The sequence below is a fragment of the Pimephales promelas genome, chromosome 11, assembly GCF_988280905.1.
Source record: "Pimephales promelas chromosome 11, fPimPro1.hap1.1, whole genome shotgun sequence".
Taxonomy (NCBI): Eukaryota; Metazoa; Chordata; class Actinopteri; order Cypriniformes; family Leuciscidae; genus Pimephales; species Pimephales promelas.
This window is the reverse complement of record NC_142779.1, coordinates 31,938,771-31,964,893: the sequence shown is the minus strand read 5'-3', so window position 1 is coordinate 31,964,893 and position 26,123 is coordinate 31,938,771. Positions and strand designations below refer to the sequence as shown.

General features: G+C 37.8%; 1 protein-coding gene across 5 annotated transcripts in view; it reads right to left on the bottom strand.

Annotated features, from left to right (window-relative positions):
• fam120b (family with sequence similarity 120 member B) overlaps positions 1 to 25,637 on the bottom strand; it is an 80,556-nt gene extending 54,919 nt beyond the window's left edge. For 4 of the 5 annotated variants that reach the window (XM_089117300.1, XM_089117303.1, XM_089117302.1 and 1 more), the window contains exons 1-8: positions 25,498 to 25,637; positions 23,676 to 24,710; positions 23,320 to 23,500; positions 19,332 to 19,433; positions 14,009 to 14,181; positions 13,612 to 13,704; positions 3,966 to 4,172; positions 1,924 to 2,032 (exon numbers count right to left, since the gene is read on the bottom strand). In XM_089117300.1, coding sequence (XP_088973426.1) covers positions 1,924 to 2,032; positions 3,966 to 4,172; positions 13,612 to 13,704; positions 14,009 to 14,181; positions 19,332 to 19,433; positions 23,320 to 23,500; positions 23,676 to 24,671 — 1,861 coding nt within the window. In that variant the 5' untranslated portion in view covers positions 24,672 to 24,710; positions 25,498 to 25,637. The remainder of the gene's footprint in view (positions 1 to 1,923; positions 2,033 to 3,965; positions 4,173 to 13,611; positions 13,705 to 14,008; positions 14,182 to 19,331; positions 19,434 to 23,319; positions 23,501 to 23,675; positions 24,711 to 25,497) is intronic. The other variant, XM_089117304.1, reaches the window with a different exon arrangement.
• Between the last annotated feature and the right edge of the window lie 486 nt (positions 25,638 to 26,123).

Below are 26,123 nucleotides of genomic sequence, written 5' to 3'. Positions count from 1 at the left end.
GTGTGCTTGTTCCATGGCGCAATTCTATTATAACAGCGCATTTACCAGGTGTGCTTCACAATCAGTGATCGATCGATATTCTCGTCAGGGCCGTAAAAGAAAGAGAAGTGACATTGGGGATGGGACAAACCCACCCAAATTAGCTTCGGTTAACCATGCATATAATAATTTGGGTAAATGTGCAAGCTTTATGCCTATTTTTCACATCGTCATGGAAACAACAATAATTTCCCTCGTGTTTAAATACTTTTCCTTATAATAATGTATCATTTGCAAAAAGTAAAATGCATCTGTGTAGCTGAGAGAATCATCTACAGTGTATCCGCGTTGTTCACACTCTGTATTATGGCCAAGCATGCACGCATAAAATAGCATCTGATTGTACGCGCAACACGCTACTGACTTTAGACCAGGTTTATTTCTGGTCAGTGGTTTTTGTTTTTGCAATTGTTTGCTGGAACTGCAAAATAGCACCAGGGATCGTTTGTGATGGAACAATCCTTGTTTTTGCGCTGAACCGCCCAGGGAGCGCAAGTTCATTTCCTAGTTTACTGACGTGCGTCTGTGGAGGGAAAAGCCCGCTTTGCGCGGGTGCAAAATACGAATGATTTGCATCATTTGCGCCGGGTGCAAGACAGGGCCCCTAGAATTAACAAAGCAACCGTACAAAGACCAAGTCAAATGCCATTAAAAAGTTTTTCGACCTACCCTAGCTTTTTGAACCAGAACACACCTGACCTTTCAACAAGATAACATAATGTGTGGCGCATCGCTGTGTTAGTGCAAGACAAGCACTTGTGGTTAAAAAGTATATATATATATATATATATATTTTTTTTTTTAGAAAATAAATTTAGCTAGATAAGACCTTTATTCCGCGTCTGGGATCATGTAGAGACTTTGAAGCTGCATTGAAACTGCAATTTGGACCTTTAAACCGTTGGTCTCCGTTGAAGTCCACTATATGGAGAAAAATCCTGGAATGTTTTCCTCAAAAACCTTAAAGGGTTAGTTCACCCAAAAATGAAAATTCTGTCAGTATTTACTCACCCTCATGTTGTTCCAACCCCGTAAGACCTTCGTTAATCTTTGGAACACAAATTAAGATATTTAAGATATTAAGATCGCTCCTGCATACTAGTCCATAGGCTTCTTGAGGGAATGACTCTTGCTGGCATCGAAAAATCATTAAAGACATCGTTAAAATAGTCCAAGTGACTACAGTGGCTCAATTTTAACTTTCTCAAACGACGAGAACACTTTTTGTGCGCAAAAACAACAAAAATAACGACTTCATTTCAACTATTCACTTCCTTCTCCATGGGCCTGTAGTCAGTTAACGTAGTGTAAAGCTACGTCACAATAACAGAAGCTTACGCTATTAAACTAGTAACCTGTCTCGAGGCAGAGGGAGAAATAAACGAATAGTTGAAATAAAGTCGTTATTTTTGTTGTTTTTCTGCGCACAAAAGTGTTCTCGTCGTTTGATAAACTTAAGATTGAGCCACTGTAGTCACTTGGACTATTTTAACGATGTCTTTAATGACTTTTCGAGGACAGCAAGTCATTCCCTCAAGAAGCCTATGGACTAGTATGCAGGAGTGATCTTAATATCTTAAATATATTAATTTGTGTTCCGAAGATGAACGAAGGTCTTACGGGGTTGGAACAACATGAGGGTGAGTAAATACTGACAGAATTTTCATTTTTGGGTGAACTAACCCTTTAATTTCTTTTCGACTGAAGATAGAAAGACATGAACATCTTGGATGACGTGAGGGTGAGTAAATTATCAGGAAATTTTAATTCTGAGAATCCATTTAAATCCATTTTGTACAATTCTATGTTTTTCCAGAAAGTTAGTGTGAAAATTAATTTCTATCAGGTAATGTGATGGATAAGGAATTGTGGAGTGATCCGCACCATCTCTGTACTGTAGTCTGCGTGGTTGGCTTTGGACAGGAGCGCCGCGTCTCCTGCAGGCTCCCAGCACCAGCTCTCTGACGGACAGGAACAAAGATATCCAGGAGGGCTAAAAGACAATACACAAATAAGATATTTAAAGGTGCAGTACGCAATTTCTGAGAAACACTTTTGGGAGTTGATTTCAAATATCAACAAACACACCCATCCCTCCATAACAAACATGCTAAGAAGCACTGGTAACCATGTATGTATGTCGACCGCATGAGCAAGTATGGATGATTCAACAACAACAGCATATCTTCCTTGAAAAAGCAAAAAACTAAACAATGTTACTCGCATATCGAGCAGAAACAACTGTTTTCGGGTCCTAAAGCTCTTGCCTCATCATAACCCTTCTTTTTCCAAACTTCCTCTGACCCTTTCCTCTTTAGTAACATCTATATTTAGTCTTTCTTCTAATCACCCCTATCATGAGTGGACACGCCCCTTATTGCTGATTGGCTATAAGAGTGTTTTGGTGCTCCATGGATCAGTCTGATCCACTTTGTTTTTCTTCTTTTATTTAATCAGCCAGGACTATGTACAAATATATATATATTTCAGCACACACAAAACAGACGTTTAGCAAATATTCACAAAATTGTTTGATTATGTGCTGATTTTAACTTTATCAGAAATCGCTTACTGCACCTTTAATGCATAATGCATACACAATAAACTAAAAAATCTCAATCCAACATGTGTATCTATAATTGATCAAATCCATAGATATTTGAACACTCATATTTTGAACAATGTATGAGTCTCATACCTAATGGCATTCGTTTAAAAAAAAGAAAAGTTAGTTCTGAGAAAAGTCCCTCAATATGTGTTTGCAAATGTCATGTTTGATGTTTTTTTAAGACATACAAGACACTCAAGGTGTTAAAGTACTGTCAAAGGGTGCGTCTCAATCAACGCCTTAGTTCAGTAGTAATCACGGAGTCAGACATTTTAAGGGCTGTCTCAATTGCAAAATGTTTCCAAACATTTGCTACCTAAAAAAGTCCCAAAATGCACTGTGAAAACCTGGGACCAACAATGCTCACTGTGTTCCTGGAAGTTCTGAAGCACGAAACAAATCATGCGATCCAACTCAATCCAACTCAAAATAAAAGAAATCTAAGTTGAATTTAATTTACCGTAATTACCTTTTAGCATAAAGATACATTGCTAGACAGGTAATTAACATAATATATTTAGAATTAAATTACAGCTGATGTATCCGTTCCGCTGTTGTTCATAAATATCAGTAGTGACGTAGACAATGAACCTCTTGTCATGTCACCATCAGTATCCCAATGTTTAGTGAGATTGAATTTGTGTACATGATATACTGGTCCACGATTGATCGAGATGCACACTCTGTTTGTCCAGAGACCTCCATGAAGACAAGAGGTGAGCATGCACAGTCTGAGTTATTTCCTGACTGCATTTATAATTACAAACCCATGTTTACATGTGTGGGTCAAACAATTATTTGGACGTTTTGGTCCCTTGGCTCCGGAAAAAACATTGCAGAAATCAAAAACAAAAGAGATTCTGTAACTGTTTTGCAGTAAACCAAAGACATGTAAACAAAAGTTAAACAAAATATGTGTGGGCCATACAAAGAAATGATTTTTAGCATGTTAATAGGCCTCGGTAGAGCTGCATATTCCAGAATGACAACGTTAAAAAAAAGGATTATGCTAGGTCCTGTTTACATTTGATATAAGTTGTCAGGGCTAAAAACATTTTGTGATTTGATCAATCAAACCACATTTGAAGATGCGACCACACTGCATTTGTAGCACAAATACCAATCCGTTCAGATGTATCCAAGACAACAGTAAAAGGCCGCCCACTCACCTGTCAATCAACCATTTTGCTAAAACAAGGATTCTGTGTGGCTTTGAAATGTCATGTTTGTGGTGAGATTGAAATGCAAGTATCGGTCTCAACTGACCGGATGTTAATACCAAGTGTAAACAGGGCCAATGGCATTTCCCTGTACTTACATTGCCTTCGAGAAGCTCTTCTTTTGGACTGCCTGAGTGGGCTTGCAGATATTTCGAATGGAAGAGCAGGCCGTCAAAGGTCTTCCACGGCATGAGTTCACCCATTGGGAAAGGGAAACCACATGCACTGTTGGCTGCGATGAGGTAGGTCAGACCGCGCACAAAGAGAGACCCGAGCTGGACGGCCCTAGGGTCTACAACAGAGGTCTGCATGGGGGAGGGATTATAGGATGGTGTAAGAAATAAAGTACAAAAACACAATAGTTCACAAAGGAGTGGTCACATTTACTGTTGCTCTGCGAAATTACACAAACAAAACCCAGTCATTTCAATACAAACAATCTGCACGAGAGTTTTGGTGAGGGCAAAATATTTCCCAACATAGATTTTGATGACGTAGAAGTTGGTCAAGCACATTTGCCGTGTTGCCGTGTGCCGAACACGTCCTAAAAAGTGACAAAACATTTTGATCGCCCCATGGTGGCTGGCTGCAGTATTGCTCATAAACCCCGCCTCTTCATGTAATCCCATGGGACGTAAGCCAAACTAAAAAATCCTATCATAAATCATTTTGATGGTTTCTGTCAATTTAGGTATCAACACTAATTTTAGTTACTTATTTGATGCTATAAAAATGGGTGCCTAATTTTTGCTGTGCTTGCGATTGAGTTTTGGCGGAGTACTAATGCACAGACTCGGGATCTGAATGACGTAATCGGAGCAAGATGACAACGGCAATTCCTGGGCCACTTTGGCTTCATTATTCTACATTGGAAGGAAGTGGAGACACGTCGTCCATCTTTTTTACAGTCTATGGTGTTGACTATTTACACAACACCATTTTCAACTAAAAACAGAAGGTTTTGTGTTGCAAATGAAAGGATACAGATATTAAAAGTAAGAAATAAGGGGGGGTATACGGACATGCAAGTGGTTATAAGAATTACAAAAATCAACATAATATAACATTTTGTCATAATGAAAAATTAAAGAACAGACTCTTGTGCCTTTTGTGTTCAAAGGTTTTGACATTTTCTTAAATGAAGTAAAAAGGCACTTTATATGAATGAATGAATTCACTCTATCAGAGGAGAACATTATAAAAATGTGATTACAGTGAATGTTTCTGACTTTGTAAATTTGAAATTTACCCAGAAGAAATAGTAATAATACAGTATTATCAAGATTAATATTCTTAGAATGAAATTCGCACAACAAAATGAAAGATTATGAAATTTGTCTATAGTGGGTATGTGGACAAAAAATTGAAACTCAACAAATAGACAAATGGATAGAATATGTGGAAAGTACTGGGTACCCCCTTTACAAAAAAAAAAAGGTAAATATGTCAAGTATGAAGAAAGTTACAACATTTTATAGTTCAGCAATCAGCGCCTATTATTGTCTCATTTCTAAGGTGAAAACAATAGAATTTAGTGTGACTGAAAACAAGTTGCTTTTTCACAAAAATGCTCATAACTTTCTCAATATTCAAGAAATCTTAATTACATTTTCTGTCGAGATGGGTTTCATATAGTTACTTGGATCTAATGTGTCAAAACTTGATTTTAACACACAACAAGAATGATTTGGCCTATCTTTTATGGCATTTTTCTGACGAGCAGTTGTTGAAAATACAAATAATTGAATGGAAAACAACGATCCAAGGAAAATTATATATCCTTAATTTAAAAGATGGATTTTGGTTGATTCATGCTATTTCCAGTTGTGTAAGAATATAGAGCTAACAATACTAACGCTGGTGGAGGAAAGAAAGTGGAGGAGACCACACAAATGTTGAGTGTAGCCTACACGACGCGCTGCATTTTGAAAGCTCTTCTACAGGTAACGTTCAGTGGCGGTAGTCATGAAAAAAGTGGGGGAGTTTAAATGGACATGAAATTTTGTCCAAAGTGGGTAAACATAATTTCTTGACAGTTGAATTATTCCGTATTGTTTGAAATCGCCTTTCAGGAGGAAAATGCAGCCTGACTAGAAAAAATTTAAAACAAATGTGCAGTCGAAAACCCTACTGATGTGATTGGCTAAAAATAATCAAGGATTCCCACAGCGAGTCAATGAAAACAGCGCATTTTAGGAGACCTGCTCAGATTTGGGAAAATCCAGCACAGAGATTTGGACCACAATGGCGGCCGCTGTTTATTGATATGTCCACATACCTATCTATAGGCTCGAGTGCACCTTAGTAAAATAATGTGCAGGCGTGTAGTCTTTCATTACTAAGTGACATCGCCAACTACTTGTCTGTCATGCATAATAGTGTTATTATTAGTCACTTTCGCGGATTGTGAACGGAGATCGTTTTGATAACATTGTCATCTGTACAAAGAAAAAACTTTTCCGTTTTTAGTTTATCGTTGTCATGTAAACATGGCCTAAGTGTGGAAGTTTAGTGACTTCTGAGTGAGCTGTGCTTCAAGCATCGCTACACTATTGCTGGATTAATAAAAATAAAACTGGAACAGCAATGAGACTTAAAAAGCAAATGCTACAATTAAATTAAATGCATGTGCTGCGTGTTTCTGAGTGAAGCCCGGATCATAAACAGCTAACGATCCACTGCTTTTTGCAGAAAATGCTCCTCCATACAAACTCCATCTCTGCTTTGAGTATGGGACACTTATATGCATTTGGGAAAGCAACATGCGCCAACCATCTTCCTATACTTGCAATGAGAAACGATTATTAACAGAAGAGAAGCTTAAAAAGCTCCTCGAGGTTTTCTGTCAAAATAAAAGTTTGATGGTTTAACGTTTTTAAGGCAGACAGAAATTTTAGTATTGGAATTTTACTGTTTTATACTTTATTATTACTATTATTTAATAGTCACACCGTGTCCTAACTACACGCGATGCGATAAAGTTCCAGCGACTGCAGGTGTGTCTGTCCACACTAGACGCGACGCGACTGTGAGACGCCACACATTGTGATCAAAAATCACAATCATTCAGAGCAGCGTGAAAGCGCACTGCTCGCATTAATCAAATCAAGAAATAACATTATTAAAAATCAAAACATTAACAAAATAAACTCATCGACTAATTTTGTTATGAAGTACAGTTGTATGTTTGCATAGAATTCATTTTGAACGCTATATTATATGCTTTCAAAATCTGAGGTAAATTATTCGTTATCTTGTGACACAGTGACCTATTTTTAACTAAAAATAAATAATGCGTACTCATAACCAGTGTAATTTCTTCATTCTGTCAGCCGCGACATCGCAAAAATAGGAACCGTTTCTAAATTAGAAACTTCGCGTGTCGCCGTCGCATCTGGTTAGAACAAAACTCTGATTAACATGGAAAAGATACCTTTTATCGCGTGTAGTTAGGACACGGTGTCATACTGATATCTACTCACATTTTATCCTAACTGCACAGCCCTACAAACAAGCACAGCAAACACAGTAAAAGTTTTTGTTTTTTTTATTGCAATTCAATTTCCTCCCAAAAGTGTGCATTCCTAGCCATCCCTAAAGTGGTGTGGAAAAGAGCACCTGGAACATTATGCTAAACTTCTTCTTGTACGACGAAAAAAAAGTCATACAAGTTGGAAACAGTGCAAGTGAAAGATTATTTTTAGTTGAACTGTTCCTTTAAATGACAGCACTTTTACAGTAACTTGGTTTCCAATTCATCATGCTGTTATTACCTATTGTGCGTTTCAACCGGAGGGAGGCAGGGTGTGACCCGTAGAGCTCACCTGAAGTGGCCTTGTGGATAAGGGGATGTTTACAAAGGGGACCCCCACCCCACCAGACTGTCCGCTGGTCACCTGGTCCCCCACCCACAGGAGATAAGAGAGGGGCTGATTAGCTTTCGTGACATGAAAATGTGAAATTGGCTTGCCACCTGCTCCGCTCTCAAACACAGCTTAGACTAAAGCAAACAAAGGGGAGCCTGGAGATAAAGCCGAAGTGACAGCAGCAACCCACTGCCCAAGCCTTCCAGGCGCACAGATTGAGAGCCAGGCCGTCGTTTGAAATATTACGCTGTTTGCTCTGGCCTGACTTCCTCTTTGAAACCATGCCTCTTCAGTGAAATGAGAGCATTTAATCACATTGACTGTTATGCATAAGGTTTAGAGAGTGGGATGAAGAAGTAGAGCGGCTTTGATTAAACCGCTTAAAAAGACACGTAAAAGTCTTAGCACCTTTAAAGCCACTAATTGCTCAGCGTGGAAGTCAAAAGGCCCCGGGACAAAGCTGATGCCACCCTGCTGCTGTAAAGGTATAGAGAGGGACAACAAACCAGAACAGCAGCTGCTCTGCAAGCATTTCAGCAGTGAACAATGAGAGCTGCTCCAGATGCCCGAAGGACCGCTGGACCCCCTGAGGACACGCAGATCAACACTAATGGCAAACTACAGCCTTGTGTCAGGCTCCGCACCTGTGCCATACCTTAATGCACATCTGCTCAATGTTACGACTGTAAACATGAATGCATGACAAGACAAGGCTTGTCTGAATCTTGTGTGATATTTGAATGAACTTTCGATTTTAGATTTACTAAATAAACATGGTGGGCTGTAAAACCAGGCTTGTTTGGTTAAAGGGTTGAGAGTCAAGAACTGGCTCTGTTTAAAAAAAAAAAAAAAAAGAGAGAGAGAGACAGAGAAAAAAATATTAGAGGTTTGGTTCTATTAATGACTGCATTCATCCACCAGTGCACCAAATTCAGATCACTTCAGGCACAATTAGTTGTTTTTTTAATCACAAGGAATTGTTTCTGAACTGCATCTTTTTGACTCCTTTAAAAGATGCGACTCTTAAGAGTCATTTGTTCACGAGTTGAATTACTACTGCGTTTGTTGTGTGGAACCGGACGCCATGAAAATTACTTGCCTCAAGTGTTTCTTAACTGGCCCTTTAACCAGTTTAACTGATCAAAAACTCTTAAATTTGTGTCAGTGTGAATCAATGTCAATTACTGTTGTAATAAATGACAACAAATTATATATATATATATATATATATATAGCATTAAGATTTTGGGGTTGGTAAGAATTAATTTTTTAACCTTCAATTGGTTTTTGTTTCCTGTTTACACTTCTGGGCTTCGGGGTCTATACGACCCCAACAATTGATTGAGTAATTGTACAAAAAATATACAATTTTAATCATACAAATAATATATCTTTTTTTTTGTTTACTTCTCATCTATTCATTAATGCTGTGTTTTTGGAGATATAAAGTACTTTCGTATCCATATACCACACAGTTCCTCAACTACACCATTAACTTGCATATGAAATATAATTTTTTTATGATACATTGCATTTATGCTCTAGTACTTGGCCTTCATTTCTGAGTCAAAATTTTCAGATTTATGCCGGAAATTATAAAAAAAAAAAAATTTTTTACACATGAAGAAAATATATTTAGTTTTTTTCACATTTCCCATTCATTTCAATGTGGGGTCATATTGACCCCGAAGACCAGAAGTGTAAACATTTTTTTACATACCTTCAGAGCAACTGAATCAAGCCCAGTTTTTGTGTGTGTTTGTGTGTATAGATAGATAATGTATGAAAAGTCACAAAATCTTATTCCACTAAGACGAAGGGAACCTTCTTTTTATTAAGTAAAAGTCGATTGACCTGATTGAGGGTTAAAATGATATTGTTTTTCCTTCTATGGTCATACATTTTGTGAAATAGTATTAAAATTTAAAATAACGTTTTAATTTGAATATCATTACTCCAGTCTTCAGTGTCACATGATCCTTCAGAAATCATTCTAATATGCTGATTTGCTGCTCAAGAAACATTTCTCAATATCATCAATGAAACAATGAAAACAGTTGTGCAGCTTAAGCATTTTGTGGAAGCTGAGATACACTTTTTCAGGATTCTTTGATGAACAGAAAGTTCAAAACAGTAGCATTTATTTAATTCAAAATTTAATGCTTCCTTGCTGAATAAAAGTATTAATTTGTTTCAAACTATATATATTGCTCCTCAAAAGTACTCAAATGTTTGAATCTGAATCATTAATAATAACTTTTGCTAAATTCCTTATAATTCTCATCAATAACAGATGCAATGTAGTGGCATCCTTAGCTTGCATTTACATTCCCTTACTACGACAAAGCAGCACAGGGGGAAACTGATTAGACGGGGGTAATCAGGATGCCCCTGGAGACTCTCTTGCCATCTGTCTGGCTCTTCTGCCTCCTAATACCCCCCTCCCCCCCAACTCCCCCAGCCCTTTTCACATTTCAGGCAGATGTGACGGTGTAACTCCCAATGGGAGACAACAATGGTGCATGTAACAGGTGCTCCCACCACCCCATGGCAGAAGAGCTTTACACACTTTCATCTGGCCAGCGGCAGGCTGTCGTCACTGTGCCTTGAACACACACGCATCTCTGGGTCAGCCAGCAATCCCACACCTGTTGCCGTGCACGCCTTCTAAACACACAATCCCTCAACGCTATCATTCATCACCTAGCGTATTGTGGGCAACATAAACCGAGCCATATCACTTCACTTGAGCCAAAACATAAACAAGCGGGACCATATACAAATAAATACTGCAGCCAAGTTCACAATAAAGAACCGCTACGGGCAATAAAAGATATTGTCTACAGGTGTGATTGAAATTCTTTACATTAGCAAACATAATTAAGCATAGGATCTGTAAAAATACAGATTTTTTAAATTGTATTTAAAATATAAATACAACTCAACAGTTCATTTGTATTGTCAACAGCTTTTTTTTCAGTCAAGGGAGTCAAGGGTGAGATATGCATCAGCATCTGAATAAAACAGACTGGAGGGATTCACACCAGACGCAAAAAGGACAGCCGTAGACACAGGAGGATCCGTAAATTAGGAGGTGGCTTCTTGGATATCTCCCAAGAGGCTCTAATTTGGCCCTCTATCATCCATTATCTGCGCTGTGGGGAGGGCTCTCAATCCAAGCACTGCGAAACCACAGGCCGCCCTTGGCCGTGTCTGAAATAGCACGGATAGGAGGCTTAAATTAGGGTGGGAGCTGAAATAGCCCTGTGGTCGCCGGCGGGGACGACGCGGAGCCCGTCACCAGAGCATCACTCTCAGGTTCAGACCACAATTAGAGTAGTTTTTGGGAGGAATGTCGCAAAGCAACCAGAAATTATCCCTCCAGTCTCTTTCCCCATTTTTTTTTTCCAAATAGCAAAAGAATCTGATATGTCCTTTAAGAAAAGCCATGATTTGTTGCAACTTCATGTTGCTGTGCCATTTTGACATGGAGAAACAGAGTTTGTTAGCATGTTTAAGTCATAACTAATGTGATCAGCAACACATGAAATTAGGAAAATGATGGGCCGAAACCAAATATTCTGGATGCTCTTGACCAAAAACCGAAACTGCTTTTGAAAAATGATTTATTTCTCATTTAAAATGAGCTTGTATGTGTGAACATTTTGGGGGTGAGATCAAATACACTATTACAAGCATTGATAAATAGAGTATAACAAAGTTACAAATAAAGTAGGGTCTATTGAAGTAGAGTATTCGGGTGTAGAGATTTAATAGTTAGGCCTTAATGTAAAATGAAACTAGTGTTCACTGTACAAATTAAACATAGATTATTATTTGTTAAAGCTGCGTTTTGTTGTTTGATTAGTATTAACGACTTAGGTTGCTGTCACTTTAAGACCGAATGCACGGATCCAATATAATGATACACATCTGATTTCTTTACAAAAAGGGATAACTCTTTACGTTCACTTAAGACTTAAAGGGTAAGTTGATCAAGCGACGAGAATACTTTTTGTGCGGAAAAACAAACAAAAATAACGACTTTATTCGACTATTCCTTTTCTTCCTTGTAGGCCTCAGACGACAGTTCAAGAGATTTCCACGACGCATGCGCAAGAATTGCGATCTCCTTCAACTACTTCAGTTCAGTTTGGTTCGGTTCGGTTCGGTTCGGTTCAGTTCGGTTCAGTTCGGTTCAGTTCAGTTCAGTTCAGTTCAGTTCAGTTCAGTTCAGTTCAGTTCTCGCGCGTATGTCGTGAAAATCTCTTGAACTCTCGTCTCAGGCCCGGGAAGGAAGTCGTTATTTTTGTTTGTTTTTTCGCACAAAAAGTATTCTCGTCACTTGATAAACTTATATTTGAGCCACTGTAGTCACATGGAATATTTAAACATTTTCTTCATTGACTTTCTTAGCGAGCCTATGTAGCAGTGATCCACCTCTCAAATTTAATCAAAAATATCTTCATTTGTGTTCCGAAGACGAACGAAGGTCTTACAGAGTTGGTACAGCATGGGGGTAAAAAATTAATGACTTAATTTTCATTTATGGGTGAACTAACCCTTTAACCGACTGTGTTTACAAGAATACTTGCAGAAACGGGCATTTTGATCATTTTGTGTGTATATTTACGCGGTTTATTTTCTTTAGAAAAAAAGCTGAAAATGCCATTCACGGCCAATAATTTTCCGCAGCCGAAATATCCATACTTGAAAGTTCACATTGCTTAATAATCCAATATTGAAGAGTTCACCCAAAAAAAAAGAATTAATATTCTGTCATCATTTACTCACCCTCATGTTGTTCGAACCTCACTTTCTTTTTTCGAACAGTCTCAATGTTTTTTTGGGACCGCCTCCGGGCAGCCATTTCGGACTAACAAGACCAGGCTCCTATCTAAATGAATGGGCAGAGAGTCAGAACCGCACTTACACTGGTCACCAAGACATAACAACTGCTTGTATAGAAAAACAGTAAAATATGATAAAAATCGCTGAAAAAGTTTGATGACTTTGCCCCAAAATAAGGTTTAAAAGGTCTTTTTCCCACAGGTTATACGTTTACTAGGCATGCGCAAGGGTTCTCGTCTCCGCTGTCGCAAACCTCATACGTCAGAGGAACCAGACATGTTTACCGGCTTTATTTTTGTTTATTGTTACAAGCAGACGGTTGGCTTTCCAGCAAGAGGGGCGGGGCATGTGCATTCAACCGCCATCTTTGGCGTTACGGGTTTTCCCAACATAGTTGTATTGAGGATTGAGGAAGTGGCATGTCTCTATATAAATTGTCTCTGTCTCCATATAAAATCGCTTGAGCTTATTTTCTCCAGTAGATCGAAAGATCCGAAAAATCCCATACATTTATCCACCCATAGACCATGCCCTCGAAGTGATCAGGATAGAAGTGGTTGAAAGTGGACAAAAGAGATCTCCCTCGTCCACTTGTGCATCTGAATACCAGGTGTAAACTGGGCAATAAAAAAAACCCCTTTCAAACAAGCAGCGTTTTGTCAGTCGAAGTGGCGAATCCTGTAACGAAATCTAAGGAATATATATATATATATATATATATATATATATATATATATAAGGAATCTAAACCTTTTGCCATCAACAAAATGACAGATTATTGTGATTTCTATTAAAATGACTGGATTTCAACACAGAAAAGTTGCTGAACTGTGACTGCCTCACTTACGGGAGCACAGAAAAGGTTTGGACCTAGCAATCGCACCAAATGTGCACCAAATACTATGTTTCAAAAGCATGACCACAGTTGTTTGGTAAAAGACTCCAAACCAAGCCCAGTTATAATGGGTGAGCATGTGAGTGTAAAAACAATGTTTTTAGAAAAGCAGAGGTGGCTCAAATGACTCACCCTGAGCTGTTGCATTTCTGTGAAGGACTTGAATCTGACACAAACAGCTTGGCTTAGATATGCATCTACGTCTTCCAGAGAAAGCTGTCTCGTCTAGATCCAAGAGCAAACAGTGGTTTTATTCAAGTATACACAACAAGCATCAAGCGTCAACACACACACATTTATACACAATGCAAGGGTATTGCAGTTGTCTGATAAGGGCTACACACAATAAACAGTGTTGAAGCGACCGCCACCGGTGAACTCTTTTGACATGCAATGAGTTCACATCATTAATAAATAAAGGCTAACAGGGAGCGTACGTGGTGCGAATGAACCCAAACAAAGCCATTTGTTTACATTCAAGCGAAAACCTCAGTGGTCCATGGCATCAACGATGAAAAGTTCAACACACCTGAATGGCAATGTAGGTTACAAGACAAATCACAGCAATCACAGGGCTGTCAAACTGCTTCAGCTCTTCAGTAAACTCATACAGGTCAAAGACATCCAGGAGTGTTGATGCTTGGATTGTTTTCACGTCTGGGTCTGTCCTAAACCACAGGGCCATCAGATCAGGGGGCCCTTCTGTTGATCACAAATTGACCACAAATTTAACTCCTGGGGGTTGGCGTGTAGACAGTAAATTAATAATTGAATAACAGTTCTAATACAAGGGTTTCCATTTATTTTGGCTACGATTTTTTCAAATGATTGCACTCACAAATCTAGCTAATGGATATTACCTGAGCATAAATAGAAACGTTTTGCTGCATCCAAGATGGCATACTATATAGTAGGTACTACATTTGGTTTGAAAATCAGTTCACAACCGTTTAAAAAGTATGTTCAATGGGTCTCATTCATGAAACACGAGCAGAACGAATTTTTGTGTAAATCATGTGTAAAGGGGTTCTGGCGTAAATTTTCGGGTTCATTAAAATGTTCGTATTTTCCAAATGTTAGTTGGTACACAAGAAATCTACACCTGCTCCCAGCCATGCGCAAATGGTGCGCTTAGCATCCAAACGTTTTGCTCATTAATAAGGCTGCATTTTAATTCACCTTAATCGGGTACATATTTAAACAGCATTTTTTGAAAAAATATTTTATATAGTAATTACATACGTTTTTTTTCTTTTTACTTTTATTATGAGAGCCTAATAGCAGATCTGGTGATCGATGGCGGTCCTTCTCCAATTTGAATACGATTTTTCCAAAGTGAATTAATTCATTGTTTTTTTGGGGTTTTTTTTGCTGTTGAACCATTTTCTTCTCTTCTGGGACTGTTCGATTGACAGATGAAACTCCATTAATTGCATCTGTATGCTGCCAAGCTTCCTTTTTTAGGACCTTATACGCCACTATGTGTACTTGAAAATAAAATGTGGCGTTTTGAATGAACTTCTGATAATAAAACTTCAATTTCTGCATCCGAGAAATCTTTCTTTTTCATTCGCATTCATGTTATTATATGCCTATATATAGATGTCAGTTGGATATAATGGGCGGGATTTATGGTAATTGAGAATGAACGTGCACGCGCATCCCATTTACGACTGGTTTGAATTCATTAACACACACACAAACGCATTTCACTATCACATCTGACGTTTACGAAGTATTTGTGAATCAGGAATCGAGTTTTCGGGAAGGTCTCTTTACGCGCGAATCACTCTCATATTTACTCGTATATTTACGAATGTTTCATGAATGAGACCCAATGTGTGTATTATGAATTAAATTTGGACGTACTAAATTGTCATGTGACCTACGGCATCAATTTGCAGCTTCACTCCTGTGGCCCTTCGGGGATAGCAAAGTGTCCATCGTAAGCACACTTACGCCGGAAGAAGTAGGTCTTCCTTGTACTTATCTCCTGTTTGGACGTGCTACTCAGCCCACATATTGTTTTTCGCATACTACAGTGGGTACGGAAAGTATTCAGACCCCCTTAAATTTTTCAATCTTTGTTATTTTGCATCCATTTGCTGAAATAATTTAATTTTTTTTTTGTTTTTTTTGTAACCTTGGGCAGATCTGTGCCTTGCCACAATTCTGTCTCTGAGCTCTTCAGGCAGTTCCTTTGACCTCATGATTCTCATTTGCTCTGACATGCACTGTGAGCTGTAGGGTCTTATATAGACAGGTGTGTGGCTTTCCAAATCAAGTCCAATCAGTATAATCAAACACAAATGGACTCAAATGAAGGTGTAGAACCATCTCAAGGATGATCAGAAGAAATAGACTGCACCTGAGTTAAATAATTGAGTGTCACAGCAAAGGGTCTGAATACTTAGGACCATGTGATATTTCAGTTTTTCTTTTTTAATAAAAAAATGTGCAAAAATGTCAACAGTTCTGTGGGGTGCTGTGTGTACAATAATGAGGGAAAAAATAACAAATGATTTTAGCAAATGGCTGCAATATAACAAAGAGTGAACAATTTAAGGGGTTCTGAATACTTTCCGTACCCACTGTATAGACCATTTCACAAGATGTAAACAACACTGGTCCAGAAGCACTTCCTGTTTCAGTTTTTTAACACTACATAAAAGCTGGGATAAAATACAACCAACAGAACATTTAAAACTGAATCAAAAAGTTAAACAAACATCTTTAAGATGTTTTCTTTACATGTGAAATAAAGAAAACAGTTACAAACTGAAAAAGGAAGTGATTCTGGACCAGTGTTGTTTACATCTTGTGAAATAGTAGGGAAGTAGGCATATTCGGACGCAGTATCTGTCTTCTGCAGGCTTCAAAATTCCCTAATATTCCCAGGTAAATGTAATGCAGTGATGAAATTTGCAGTGTGCGAAATACACCAAACATCAAACCAGATGATCTTTTTGTTTTTAGCCCATTTTGCAGTGTCGTTTAATCACTGATAGGAGAAAAAACAAACAGGCAAACAAAGATAAACATGTGCACTAACAACAGAACATAGATCTCTTCAGATTATCACAGGATTTCATAGCAGCATCAGACGAGGTAGTGTGTGATGATTAGCATGCGAGACGAAGTCCAAGGATCTTTGAGGTACTCTATCCCTCAGTTTCACAGACATGGATTAAGCTAGTCCCAAACTAAAATGCACGTTTGAGTTGTTTTATGCCTGGATCAGATTCCACCATTTTTTTGTCTGTTAGGATAGTCACTGTGTCAGATTATGCGATTTTGACTCCTAAAATCTTGTCGCGGACAAGAGCATGTCAGACTACACGTTGCTTTCCGACCAGTCATCGTGTGCCGTCTCGCACTCTCATTCACTCTCACACTCGCGTGCACACTCACAAACTCACTCACTCGCTCGCTCACTCACCCGCACACTCACACCCACTCACTGACTCACTCACGCGCACACTCACTCACTCACTAATGCACACACTCACAAACTCACTCGCTCACTCACTAATGCTCACTCGCTCACACAAACTCACTCACACAAACTCACTCACTCACACAAACTTACTCACTAACACTCACTCACTCACACTCACAACGGACCCGCTGTGGAGGACTGACATTTTTTTTAATCATGCAAATCTTTTTATCGTGATGTCGATCTGAACATGCAGGCATTACGTAAGTAAAAGCAACTGAAAAATCTTAAAGGGTTAGTTCACCCAAAAATGAAAATTCTGTCAGTATTTACTCACCCTCATGTTGTTCCAACCCCGTAGGACCTTCGTTCATCTTCGGAACACAAATTAAGATATTTAAGATATTAAGATCACTCCTGCATACTAGTCCATAGGCTTCTTGAGGGAATGACTCGCTGGCCTCGAAAAGTCATCAAAGACATTGTTAAAATAGTCCAAGTGACTACAGGGGCTCAATCTTAAGTTTATCAAACGACGAGAATACTTTTTGTGTGCAAACACAAACAAAAATAACGACTTTATTTCAACTATTCACTTCCTTCTCCATGGGCCTGTAGTCAGTTAACGTAGTGTGATTGCGAAAAGGGACGTCACACGTAGGCTCACTATTGGCCGACGCTGGTCATGTGTGTGATGTGATGTACAATAACAGAAGCTTACGCTATTAAACTAGTAACCTGACTCGCGCAGAGGGAGAAATAAATGAATAGTTGAAATAAAGTCGTTATTTTTGTTGTTTTTGCGCACAAAAGTGTTCTCGTCGTTTGATAAACTTAAGATTGAGCCACTGTAGTCACTTGGACTATTTTAACGATGTCTTTAATGACTTTTCGAGGACAGCAAGTCATTCCCTCAAGAAGCCTATGGACTAGTATGCAGGAGTGATCTTAATATCTTAAATATCTTAATTTGTGTTCCGAAGATGAACGAAGGTCTTACGGGGTTGGAACAACATGAGGGAGAGTAAATACTAGGGGTGGCACGGTACATGAAAAAACACCCGAACCGTTCGGTTCGCTTGTCTCGGTTCGGAGCGCGTGTGCGTCTCACGGTTCGACGCATGCGCAATGTAACCTCGTGCCCGTATGTGACGTGTGTTTTCTTTTCGCGCGACATAAACTTGTTCGACTTGGACCGGCGCTGCACAGAGCGATCGGTGAATAACATCAGTCTAGCGCGAGTCGGCTCCGTATGCATTCATCACTTTCGCGGTATTTGATGTCATTACCGATCGCTCTGTGCAGCGCCGGTTCAAGTTAATAAACAAGCCAGTAAAAGTGGAGTATGGAGCGCTGCAGGTCACGGCACGCGGAGAAATGGCAAGTGGGAGAGATGAGGGAGTTGGAGGACGCGCAACTACAGTGGCAGTTTATGTATAGATAAGAGCTTCAGTCATACGTTTCCAAACCCTGCACTTTAATTTTAAGTGGAAAAAAGTACCCTCACATTTTGGGAACAGAAGCATTGTTGATACTGTTTTTGTGTTGAGGTTGAACTTAAATTTCACTTTATGTTTATGGCCTTTGCTATTGCTATAGCTTAATTATCTATAGGCAATGAGGTTTCATGTATATTGAGATTTAAAAGACAGTGTTTTAAGAGTTGCTCTCTTTTGCTTTTAAAAGATAGAATTTTGGTAAGAGCTACAAAAGTTAGCAGTTGATACATGGAAGTTAATTTCTTTGTGTAAATAAGATTTATGTGATAAAAATGCACAAGTTCTTGTATGATAGTGATACACATTCTCCTTTTTTTGCCAAATAAACAAAAAGCATGTCAATTTCTTCTCTCTTGCTGTATCTAAATCTCACCTAGCTTTCCTCTGAGATAGTCCCAAAATGTGCTTAAAGTCAAAGAGTCAAATTCAGTTTGTGCATAATTGCATGAATATAATATATATATTTTTAATACTGTATCCTAAAGTGTGGATAATTAAGCTATATATCACATGCTGAAGTACATTTCTGGAGTGTTAAAGATTAAAAGGAAAAATAACAAGAACCGTACAGAACCGAAAACCGTGACCCTAAAACCGTGATACAAACCGAACCGTGGGTTTTGTGAACCGTGCCACCCCTAGTAAATACTGACAGAATTTTCATTTTTGGGTGAACTAACCCTTTAAATTATGTCAGTTCCATTGCTTTGTCTCGAGATACACATCAGTAATGTCTTTTTGTAAGGCATTTTTTTCTCTCACATTTTTATAAAAACAACTTAAATGTCCTGATTGAACAAAGGCTGAATATTGGCTTAATCTAAGCCCTGTCCGTGAAACCGGGCCTATGTGAGGTAATTGATAATACAACAAGTGTATATGTGAAACATATGTGAAACTACTGAATTATGTACTTGTATAGTTGAGGGGTTTTGGAGTGACTCTGGTAGGCTCCTGAAGTGGATTTCCTGGGAAGACGAACCATTCCTTGACTGACACAGCGTGACCGTAACAATCTAAAAAAGAGAGAGAAATGTTAACGTAAATCGAGGGCAAAAATAATGCAAGATGCAAACATCTTGAAAGCATATTAAAGTCCTTTAAAACAAAGGGAATTTGTGCGATCAGCTTGTATGTTATGAAATAATATGACTGACAGAGCCTTTCCAAAATTACAGTGTAGTCCTCAGGGTTTGAAATCTGATATGTTTTGTCCCCTTTGGTCTGGCCCTTCTTTTCAACAGCACATTCACCACATATTTGCCAACACCACAAATATTGGACAGACATGAGACAATTTCCAGAATCTCATAGACCAACGGAGATTTATTTTCTGTAAATAACAGAGTAAGAGTACAACCTATATTTCTATACTTCAACAAAACATCTAGATGATAAGAAAGAAAAAACACAAATAATATTTAAATTAAAATATTTTTTTATCCTAAGATTACTACATAAAATCTTCAGTCCAACAGCCTAGATTTCTTCAAAATTTTACAAACAAATAATACTTTACTTTGAACAAGGTATGCACAAAAAATATTATTCACAAGTCAAACATAATTTGAACAACATTTAGATATAACATTTACATTACATATAACGTTTCTATTTAATTTCCATGACTTCTAAAGATTTTAACTTTCTTAGAAATTAAAATTCTCATATTTCCAAGTTTTCCATGATGTTGGGAACCAAAATGATAAATAATTTTATGATTATTTATATACTTTTATAGTATTAATTTATATTTTGAATTGGCTTTTATTTTTATATTTACACATTTCATTTTAAATAATACTGTAGCTTATGTTTTTGTAATTTTTTGATATTGTCATTTTTTTTAACCTTTTTTTTAACAAATAAGCAACAGAGGGTTAGGGTTAATGGGATTTTATCGGATATAGTAAATATTAAGACACCACAAGGACCCGATTTTGTTTATATTGTATGCAAATGATAGTCAGAGTTCACAAGATAAGGTAAAATATGCAGACGACACTGTATTGCTTTCTTTGCTTTCACATTCAGATCAGGAACATGGTTCGGTTTTGTACATTTTATTTCTTGGTGTAGTAGTATGAAACTAGATCTAAATGTGTCAAAAACTAAAGAGATATCATTCATTTTAGTAGGATAACACCGGCACTTCAACCTGTGGTCATTAATGTTTTTGATTACAGGTTAAAGTTCAACCAAAATTCTGATGCAATTATTAAAAACTCACACCAAATAGTGTTTGTGCAGAGGAAGTTTAATTCTTTCCAATTACAGAGAGTTGTTCTCAGGTTATTTTACAATTCATTTGTTGAAAGTATCTTTTATTTGTTGGTTTTCATCACCGCACAAAAGCACAAAAAATCGTTTGCAGGGTATTGTTAACATATGCTCTAAAATTATGGGTGTTCCTTAAGAAGTCTTACATCTTATTATGACCAGCAAATGTTGAGGATGGCTCACAAAGTAATAGGAGACAGCACACACACACAGTTGCACTCGGACTCGGAGTGGATGCCCCTGGGCCGACAAGGACAATCAGATGTTCAACAAATTGCAATAAATTTATTTTTGTGCCTGAAGCAATTTGTTTATGTACTAAATGTAATTGATTGTCATTTTTATTATTATTTTATCCTCTTTTTTTCTCTCTTACTTGTTTTTTTTTATGTATTGTGTGTAGTTTTGAGTATTTGAATGTATGCGTTACGTGTTATATGTGAGGCACTATGACAGTTTAAATTAATTGCACCAGGGAGATTAATAAAGCTTTAAACTACTTTAAAAAAAATAATTATTTAACTTTAGTTTATTTTTATTTCAGTACTAGATTTTAGTAACATTAGTACTTCTTATTTGATTTCCGTTAGTTGCCAGGCAACATTTTTAATTTTCATCTAAGATTGATATATTTCAGCTTTATTTCAATTAACAAAACAATTTTAATAAGTTAAAATAATTTTAATAGTTTTAGTTGACAGCAAACACTGGTAGGAGCCATTTATAATGCTTTTTGACAGGATGTTTTGTTCACACTACAGAAATTAAGCGTTTATAAATTCCACGTACAAGTTCGAACTTGCGTCTTTGGTAGTTCGGACTTGGCAAGTTTAACTCAACAAACACAAACTCTGAGGACAGGAGGACGAAAGTTTGGTTATTCTGGGAATGGAACAGCAGTCACTCACCTCGCCTTGCTACTCCGGTCATTAGGGCTGGGTATTGACACAAATTTCACAATTCGATTCGATTTCGATTCACAAGCTTGCAATTCGATTCGATTCCGATTCGATTCAATATTGATTATTTTGGATATATCAGTTACAATAAATGGCCATTTTTCTAAAGGGAATCAAATCTCTTAATGCTGTAAACTATGGGAGTCTAGTTGTAGCCTATTATGCTTCATTAGCCTAATATCAAGGTAATAATGAACTGTTTTGTAGCTATACAAACACTTAAATTACACTTTTATTTATTTTTATAATAAGAAGATTATAAGAAATATAAACATTTTAATGGTGGCTGTCATAAAAAACTTGCCAGATTTATTCAAGTATGCATTAAATATTGAAGAACATTAAGATTATAATGCATATGTAATATGGTGTATATATTTAGCAAAATGCTCCTCTCTGGAGTTATTTTTTTCTATCTGACTAATGAGTTTATGTGGGTTATCTGAGGCAAATATGACGATACATGACATTGATTACAAGCTGTTTAACTGACGTCTTTCCACGGTTGAAGCTGATTGAGCGAATCAATGTTACATGATACGAATTTCAATAAGTTGTACTCTATCTTTTAACACACTTTCAGATGCTCATTCATGTTTATTTCGCGCGGTAACTGGTATTATTAAGCCGGAAGAGAGATCAGCGCTGCTGCTTCTCTTGAGCGATCTCACGCCACAGCGCCAAAACGTTATTTATGTTTTTGAAATTCTAAAGAGAAAAAATGGACGTAATTTGAAAATTGAGACTTCATTTCATATTAATAGTAACAAAGGACAAAGATTATTGAGATTTTTTGGATGCGCGTAGCCGGGATACAATGATCCATTCATTCAAATGAAACAGGATGACTAATCGATTCTTGAGATTTAAGAATCGATATCGGTTCGTAAAAATGAGAATCGATTAATATCGAGAAATCGATATTTATTACCCAGCCCTACCGGTCATCCTCACTGAATATTAACAATAAAACAAAATATGATATAAAACACCTCCTTCCTCTATTGGTTTTCATTTTAAAAAATCTGAAACATAATAATGTGGTTCAGGCAATATGTGATGAATATATCCTCTGATTATTGCCTGGATCACACGTCAGATCACATTTTCAAATTGAGAAACTGCATTCTCGCCTGTAAAACTATACATTTTATGACACGATAGCAATATATATATATTTTTTTTTTTAATTATATATGTTTTCTCCTGGGCCAGTGATGCTTGCTGGTGGTGCGAGACTCAATCTGGGATACCTGTCTGACTCAAGTTCAACTGTCCTCCCATAATGCATCCTCGATAAAAGGGGCAGAGCAAGGACACTTGTTAAATGTGCTCCCTATATACAGAGTACGCGATTTCAATAGCATACTGATAGCGGCCATGATGCCGCAAATTGCGGGAGAACCCAAAAGCATTGAAATATTTTTTTTTCCATCACCATGTCCCTTTAGGGGCTCCGTAGAATCCATAATTTCCTTTCCGAACATAGTATTCAGCTTCGGCACGTAGTACAAATCATGAGATGATGTTATTGAAATGAAAATGCTCTTCTTCATTTAGTTGGCTTCCTCTTCACAGTTGCAATACAACTTAATCAGAAAAGCCAAACAAAACACTTTTTAAATCCCATTAAATTCGGAGTAAATACAGAGACGAAACACACCTGGCTGGACTGGTAGAAACAGGCCATAGATGCGTTCTCGTACAGGCAGATATAAGACGGCCTGCGGTGGTAACTCGACCTCATCCTCATCCTCCAATGAGTTACTGCAGTCCACGACTCCATCATACAACACGTTATAGAGCAGGAAACACTCAGCCCGCATGTGCTTCTCCACCGCTGCCTGCGACATGGAAACAATAGGTACGTTACTTCTGGTGTGTTTGTTCAATATTTAAGGGAGTCCCCAAAGGTCTCCATTTTTAATGTTTTTGAATACAAACCAAATTATCAGAGTAAAAAAAAGTTTATTTGCATGTTACAATAATGGTCTCAAACTCTGCATTTTTCCTTCTTACCTGTAATATTTCACTGGGTACATACTTGTCCATCGAACACACAGCAGACTCAGGAAAGGGACGGCTGCACCTTAACCAAGGGGACGTTTGCCCTGGAAGTAAATATATGCGTATTCCCTTATTTAAAGCTTCTTCCTCTGCTTCAACTAACATCAGAGTTTCCTCCCTGCTGGGATGATGAGCAGTAATGAACTCTGCAACAGCGTAGACCTTGTCTCCCTGAACTTGCGTGCGTTTCTTTCGATATGACGCCAAAGCGCTGTTGCGAAGACGCTGCGTTTGATGCTCTGGCACTACGTCATTACCCAACAGACAGGACAAGAGAGGAAGGTCAGTCATATGCAGCTTTAAAACTTGGCATAACCTCTCTCTGGAGAACTGAACTGTTGTCATGTTGTTTAAATTGAGTTTACTAATGGACAAGTACGGGGCTGTGTTGTAGATGACAAAGTCTGTATCTTGCCCAAGGATGCCCATGCAGTCGTGAGACAAAGCATAGTCGGAAATCTCGTAATCTCCTTCTCGGACCGAGCATCTTGTTTCTTGACCAAGGCTTTTGAGGGCAAATCTGGAGAAGGTTGCGAGTCCAGAGGGAAGGCAGAAAAGGTCTCTGCTGTTTGGCTGCACACCGTGAGTCTTAATGTGCTGAAATATTCTTGCTATGTCTTGGTTGACTCTCAGACGCCTCTTCACCCATTCTGCCCGCTTTTGCTCCTCGACCGTTCCGTCGAAGAAAAAGACTAAGCGCATGCCCGCAGCCGTGAACGCATCGACAAATTCTTGAAGGATATGCATATACTCTTGCCACTGACCACCATGAACCCAAGCTTGACAGCGATACCAGTATCGTAAACAGGCCATTCCATCCACTACTAGCGTGGCGGCGATGTCCGGATGGGCTTTGGCATGATTCAGTGCCATCTGTTTCAGGTCCACTGGCACACAAGTGTCTGGGCAACATGTCTCCATGAAGTACTGCAATCCCTTGACACCCATGTTCAGCTGCGCAAAAAGGTCATCTGCAGGTTCATGCACCTGAAATGAAACATAAAAATGCGTACATGAACATTAATGCACCCTTTCGTTAGATTTTCTCTCTTATTACAATGTAAAATCTCAAGTCAATCAATAGATTATACATTAAACTTTAAACATTAAATATAGAGACATTAGATTCTAGATTTATTACTACAGACTGTCGATATTTATGAAATTATTCATATTCAATTATTCATTCATTATTCAATATATATTAAATGTCTTCATCCAGAGGGTCCTTTCCATATTTCACCAGCTATGACTATGACAACAAATCATTTTTTTACTGAGAGTTCAACATTTTTACTGAGAGGTTAAGAGGATTTTTAAATATGTTCCCTCGTTTTAAGTAGTTCCTATTAGTACCTCAAAATTAAAATAGCGAATGCGTTTAATAAATAATATGTTCATTGTATCAACACAAGATTTTAGTCTGAATAGACTAGAGACGATTAAGTAGACGATGCTAAAATCAATCCTGTAGTCTCACACCGTTCATTCAATGATTTTCCAATTTGGCAACACATTATATGCTCGATGTCTCGGCAATCAGTACCTGCAGACAGTTTATGGGTTTTCATATTCTTTCTTTACTCATTATAATCATTTTGGCTCCTGAGAAACATCAGGTCATTTAAAATGAAACCTGACCACCTCTGTGTGTGAATGCTGGGAATTTCACCATTAATGCTGCGTCGTTGCCAGATGGACAACTGGTATATTTTGTCACTTAATGTCACAGATATTTAACCCAATGCTGCTAAAGAAACAAAAGCTGACTCACTATTCGTTGGGGCGTCACGCATAATATGACTAGTTGACTAGTTAGTTCGCGTTGAACGCTCTCTGACGAACGGCTGCTACATGAAGCGACTGGAGAGTTTGTTTACAATGTTGCGCTCACTTCCTGTTCCGCCGATCTCAGCAGCCAATCAAAAGCGACAAATACATCTTCTAACTAGATTAGTAAGGTATTTCATTTAAATGTGAGAACTGTGTTTGTTAATAAAGAAATGTTATTCTGTTTATTATGTAAAGACTTAATATTGTATGAAAAAAAAAACACCCAGTATCTCTCCCCGTATTTAGTTGGCATTATTTCCCCTGTAATTTTTGCAAAATACATATTTTAAATACAAAAATATGCAGGCCATAAATGAATGGACACTATTAAAGAATAACAATAAGGATAAAAATTGCGAAAAATGCCCCCACCTTCATTTTTTTTTCTCCTGACCAAAGATGACACAAAATTTCATCTTAGCTGAAATAGTTTTGAGGTCAACTGATTTGTGTCTCTGGAAAATAGTGATCTTTGGCAGTGTATTATGTTGAATATATATATTTTTTTTTTTTTTTTGTGTCTATCTGTTAATGAAGGTTTTGTGGACACCTTCATGTTTTTAGATG